At 46.9% G+C, this 6,000-nt stretch overlaps 1 protein-coding gene across 1 annotated transcript in view; it reads left to right on the top strand.

Annotated features, from left to right (window-relative positions):
* Window positions 1–833, top strand: part of ptpn12 (protein tyrosine phosphatase non-receptor type 12) — a 52,821-nt gene extending 51,988 nt beyond the window's left edge. The window contains exon 21 of the mRNA XM_063217514.1: window positions 600–833. Coding sequence (XP_063073584.1) covers window positions 600–661 — 62 coding nt within the window. The 3' untranslated portion in view covers window positions 662–833. The remainder of the gene's footprint in view (window positions 1–599) is intronic.
* Window positions 834–6,000: the final 5,167 nt, after the last annotated feature.

Genomic DNA, 6,000 nt, shown 5'->3' with positions numbered 1-6,000 from the left:
GTGAGGATGAGGAGGAACGGAGATCACTTCCCCTTAGCCAATCACAATCACAGCCTATAATATAGCATCTTATCAATAAACCAACCACAGCACCTGCACCAGTACACTGTTAACCAATCAGCAAGCAGCCCCAGCAACAACAATCTCCAAGCCAAATAAACTGAAAACAAAACTGCCCAGCACTAGTCAGATAGCCAACCACTGCTCAGCACCAGCATTCTCTTAGCGAATCACAGCTTAGCTCTGTACAGCAGACCCAATCACGGCTTAGCTCTGTACAGGGGCCAGCCTATCATGGCTTCGCTCCGTACAGGGGATCCAATCAGAGATTACTAGTTCTGTACATGGACACTCATATGTCCAAAGTGCTGAGTTACATAGAAGTTTAGAATGTTACACCATCAGGACGTGTGTGTGTGTGTGTGGTGCGCGTGTGTGCGTGCAGGTAAAGATCCAGACCACTGCTTGTGTGTGTGTTACTGTGAGTTTGTGTGTCTAAGAGGAGTGTGTGTGTTACTGTGAAAGGACTAGCTTACTGACCAACCCCACACACACACACAATCTAATCCATGAACCCCCCCTCCACCCCCCCCTTTCAGGGTTTGGAAGCCGCGGCATGCAGCCCAAAGGCCCCCGGAACCCCCCCTTCCCCTGGTCATGATACACACACACACACACACACGCACACACCCTCCCATATTCTCTCTAATACAGATGGTATACACTGGCGCACGTGTATACTACAACATGTGTGCACTGACTGTACACACACACACTCATACTCACACACACACACTGAAAGAACCACACAAAAAAGACCAAATATCCTGCAAACACACAATCTACGAGCTATTATATAGTCAACACTGATAATCGTCACGGTGACCGCCTCCTCCTCCTCCTCCTCCTCTTCCTCCTCCTCCTCCTCTTCCTCGCTGACTCTGTGACCTCCGGGCGATATCCGGGCCAGAATCGTCTGTGACTCCCGCCGTTGACCCCCGTGACCCCTTCCCGATGGGTGTGATTACTGTTGCCAGGTGCTCGGATGCTGACCTGACCTGACCTGACCTGACTCCCTGCAGAGCCACATCCGGCTGAGCTGTGGGCCAGACCCGGCTGAGCTGTGGGCCAGACCCGGCTGAGCTCCAACCAAGAGGGGTCCATAACCCAACCCAACCCAGCCGAGAGGGGTCCATAACCCAACCCAACCCAGCCGAGAGGGGTCCATAACCCAGCTGTGCTCCAACCCAACGTCAAGGACATGCTCCCTTTCTGCTGATGAGGACATGCACCCCCCATAACACCGCCCCCCCAATAAGGACAATACAACCCCACGCCCCCCCCTACAAACAAGGACAACACTTCCTCTCTCTCTCTCCAAATAAGGACAATACCCCCTCCCTCCCTCGCTCTCTCCTCTCCCAGACCTTCACACAAGCCGAGAGGATGAAGGACAGGAGTTGCGGAGTTGCGGTGTGTGGAGTGTGGAGGGGCGGAAAACTACTGTTTTTACTGTTGCCTGATTGGTTGTCTCCTTTACTGCTCCTCCTCTCATCTCCTCTATTTTCCTCCTCTCTCCTTTCTTCTTCTCTCTCCTGCCTCCTCTTCTCCTCTCTCCTCCTATCTCCTCCTCTCCTCTCCTCTCTGTAGCGTCTCAAGGCTATATATGCATATTGTTTTATAAATTGTACAGAGCAAGTAGGAATATTATTATATGAGACGTGTTTTCTTTTTTTTTTTTGGCTATGGCGAATTTATTCTAATGGACACAACAAGATGTAAGAAGTCCCAGCATGATCCCCCCCTACTCCTCCTCCAACTTCTCTCTTCTCTTCTCATCCTCCTCCTCTACTCCGCCTCCCCCTTCTCTTCTCATCCTCCTCCTCTACTCCGCCTCCCCCTTCTCTCTTCTCTTCTCATCCTCCTCCTCGCCTCCCCCTTCTCTCTTCTCTTCTCATCCTCCTCCTTCTCTCTTATCTTCTCATCCTCCTCCTCTACTCCTCCTCCCCCTTCTCTATTCTCTTCTCATCCTCCTCCTCTACTCCTCCTCTCCCTTCTCGTCCTCCTCCTCCTTCCCACTTCTCTTCTCATCCTCCTCCTCCTCTCCTCCTTCTCTTCTCATCCTCTTCCTCCTCCCCCTTCTCTTCTCATCCTCCTCCTCTCCCTTCTCTCTTCTCGTCCTCGTCCTCTCCTCCTCCCACCTCTCTTCTCTTCTCATCCTCCTCCTCTACTCCTCCCTTCTCTTCTCTTCCTTCAAAATGCCTCCTCGTCTCCCTTCGTCCTCCTCCTCATCCTCCTCTTCTTCTCCTCTCCTCCGCCTCTCTCTTCTCTTCTCGTCCTCCTCCTCTCCTCCTCCTTCTCTCTTCTCTTCTTGTCACCCTCTTCTTCTCCTCTCCTCTGCCTCTGTCTTCTCTTCTCTTCTTTTCTCTTCTCTGCTCTCCTGGCGCCCCTGTGTGTGTGTGCCAGTGGAGATGGGACCATGTCAACTTGGAGGCTCTTTTTTTGTATATTGTATTCTAAAGGTTATTTTTGTATACACACTTTTCCCTCTTTCTCTTTCTCTTTCCCATTTCATCTCATCTCTCTATCTCTCTCACTCTCTCTCTCTTGCTGTCTTTCCTTCTTCCAACCCAATCACTCTTATTCTCTCTTTTCCGTCTGTATCTTTCCATCTCTCTCTCTCTCTCTCTCTGTAACCCTTTCTCCCTTAATATATAGGTCTCTCATGCTCTCTCTATCTTTACCCCTTTCTCCCCCCATCTCTCTCTCTCTCTCCCTCTCTTATCTGTGGTTCGTGTCCCCTCACTGTTCGCCTTCTACAGAGCCTGCCTGTGCCTTGACAAGATGAGAGAGGCTTTGTGTGTGTGTGTGTGCGTGCGTGCGTGTGAGTGTGTGTGCGTGCATGTGTGTGCGCGCACGCGTGTGTGAGTGCGCGTGCATGTGTGTGTGTGTGTGTGTGTGTGTGTGTGTGTGTGTGTGTGTGTGTGTGTGTGTGTGCGTGTGTGTCTGTGAGTGTTTGTTACGTGGCAATGTGCCACACACTCTGGGATCGGGTCTGTTGTGCTCTCTTACACACACCTGTTTGTATGATGCAAAAATCAATCAACCTGTCAGTCGAAACAAACAAAAAAAAAGAAAAAAAAATCAATAATGACACGTCTTGGTTGTTTTTATTTATGTGTATGCGTGTGTGTGTGTGTGTGTACATGTGCATGCATACTTGTGGTGTGTGTGTGTGCGTATGGGCACATGACCACGTGTGTGATGAGGGTAGATTTTCAAATTATGGAGAACAGCACCTCCCACTGGTCATGGTCAAGTATATCATCACTTTCTGTGCTGACCCCAGTGGTCCAAACCAGTACCGAGTGGCAGAGGTGTCAAAAGGAAAAGTAAGTTCATGGTGTAAGTACCAGGGCTTGACACTGGCACCTACGAACTAGCCAAATGCTGGTAAAACCTGGCTGTGGCAAGTAACAATTTCAGTGTCACTAGCCAATTTGGCAGGCAGCTTATTTTAGCTTAATTGTTTGTTTTCAATTTCAAGAAAAAGCTCAGTTACTCAGTTTGTTTGTTTAAATTTCCATAGAAACCCCTGCACTCATCTTCTTGCTTTAAGCACCTCATCTTCTGAGGTTAAATGTACAGTGTCATCAAATTCGTGGCTAGTAGAATAGCTGAATGGCTAGTGACTACTAGCCACAGTGGCTGGCAAGCGAAAAAAATAATGTCAAGCCCTGGTAAGTACAACACTAGTAGATGATATCCCATAGCTGTTACACCATTCACTCCATTGTACCGAATGAGGTAACAACTGTGTTGTTACTTAAAACCACTAAAATCTTAACACGGACCCACCGCAAACTTGATCCAACCACTGTGCAACGAGCAGCAAGACACGAAGACTCCGAGGCTGGACGGAGGCTCATCCTCTCCTTGCACTTGTGGCCTTCATTGATGATAACACTTTTATTCAACTCCTCACAAAAAATGGAGGTTTGCTTAACCCAGTGGTTCCCAAACTTTTTACCCTGTGCACCCCCTTGTACATTTCAATATGGTTCGCGCACCCCCCAAGCGAATTTATGGTGTGCTGATGGCCACGCAAGTATGGATTTACTGCGCATTCACTGCACATTGTGCACAGTCGTTTTGGGGAATCCTCTTTTCCAATAGTCCAGGAGTTAAACTGCACTTCAGATGGACCCTTCCAGCATACAATTCAACACAAAATTAAAAACAAATGAATATTCATTAATGCTAGATATAAAACACACACATATCCACCATTGCTCTATTCAGCTCGCGCACCCCCTTGTGGCAGGCCACGCACCCCCAGGGGTGCACGCACCCCAGTTTGGGAAACACTGGCTTAACCCAACAAGACATGGAATAAGTCGCTTTGTTATTACTAATGGCCCTGTGCACTGTCACAGTGGTGTAGTACTGTGGTAGTTAAGGTTTTTTTTAACCAGGGCCCAGTGGTGGGCCTTGATATCATTTTCTAAAAATCTAAATAATGTTTGTGTGTGTATGTTGCTGTTGACAATTTATTAGTTAGTTGTATTGTTAATTGGGTTAAAGGTCGGCCCCCAACATTTGTGAGAATTTCAAGTGGGTCTCAAGTTGCAATAAGTTGGAAATCCCTGATCTGGAGAGATTTTCATGATGTGTTGTATCTATGGAGACTTGAATGAGATGGACTTGGATAAATGAGCAAGTGAATAGAATGCAATACAATACAAAAGTATGTCTTGTATTGACACTACACACAACAAGAACTGTGCATAGATGTGCATACTTAAAATAACTAAGTCGCTTTGGATAAAAGTGTCAGCTAAGTGTAATGTAATGTAAAATAAACAGTGGGCTGAGTCAAGCAGGATACAGTGGGCCTATGAAAACGGCTTGTACTCTGTAGTAGAGTAGAGTACTTTTAATCCTGAAGGGAATTAAAGTGTCTTACATAAATACACGAATACAAAACATAAGTACAAAAATACAAAACACAAACACAAAGACCAAATACATATTATTGCACATTGCAGTACACTTGAGTACAGCAATCAGCCTTTGTGTGATCCGAGGGGCCGATTAAAGCCAAACATGCCCTGGTTATTTTGTTGGTCCCGACTCAGCCCTGGAGCACACCAAGTGATGAGTGGGGAAAGGTGATGAGTTTTTTTTTTTTAATAAACGCCCCTTGAACTTCATCATAAGTCTTACAACGTCCCCTTGACCTCGTCGTAAGCCTGCCAACGCCCCCTTAGTATTAAAACAATAATATGGACAGTTGTATTAAGTTATAAGTTATATTTTCAGGGGACATAGTGAAAGTGGGGTCTGTTGTAAAGTTGGCTACCTTCAATATAGGCCTAAAGTGCAGGGAGAGACTCTGGTTTGTGTTCATAGTACATCCATTGGAGCACTTAAATATGAAATTTGAAGTGGCCCCTTTGACCTCATCATAAGCCTCCTAGTCCTAACACCCCCTTGACCTCATCATAAGCCTCCTAGTCCTAACACCCCCTTGACCTCATCATAAGCCTGCCAACGCCCCCCTTAGTATTAAAATGTAAAAGAGATTGTGAAAATAGCTCGTATGAGTGCGAGGTGCCAATTTAAGCCAAAAATGCCAAGGTGTCTTTTTTGTCCAATTCATGCCCTGATTGAGTAGGCCTAGTCTGCGAGACAGTGTGGTTAGGGTGGGGGCATGAAATATAGACAGGTCTCGAAATGAACACCAGCCAAACAGCCAAACGCTGGTGAAATTTCAGTTCGGCACTTTGGCTGGTAGAAAAGACCAACTTACTAGCCACTCTGTCCTATTAGTGAGTGTGTGTTTAGTTATAGTAAGGTTAAAATCTACCAGCCATTTTGAATGTGATGAAAAAAAAAGTTTAGAGCTCTGAATACACACACGTTCCTCAGTAGTGAACGCTCCAGATGTGTGTACTGTCAGCAACATCGTGCGCGCGCGCGCACGCACGCACATACACA

This window comes from Engraulis encrasicolus, chromosome 15 (genome assembly GCF_034702125.1).
Source record: "Engraulis encrasicolus isolate BLACKSEA-1 chromosome 15, IST_EnEncr_1.0, whole genome shotgun sequence".
Lineage (NCBI taxonomy): Eukaryota > Metazoa > Chordata > Actinopteri > Clupeiformes > Engraulidae > Engraulis > Engraulis encrasicolus.
This window is presented reverse-complemented; position numbering and strand designations above follow the sequence as displayed.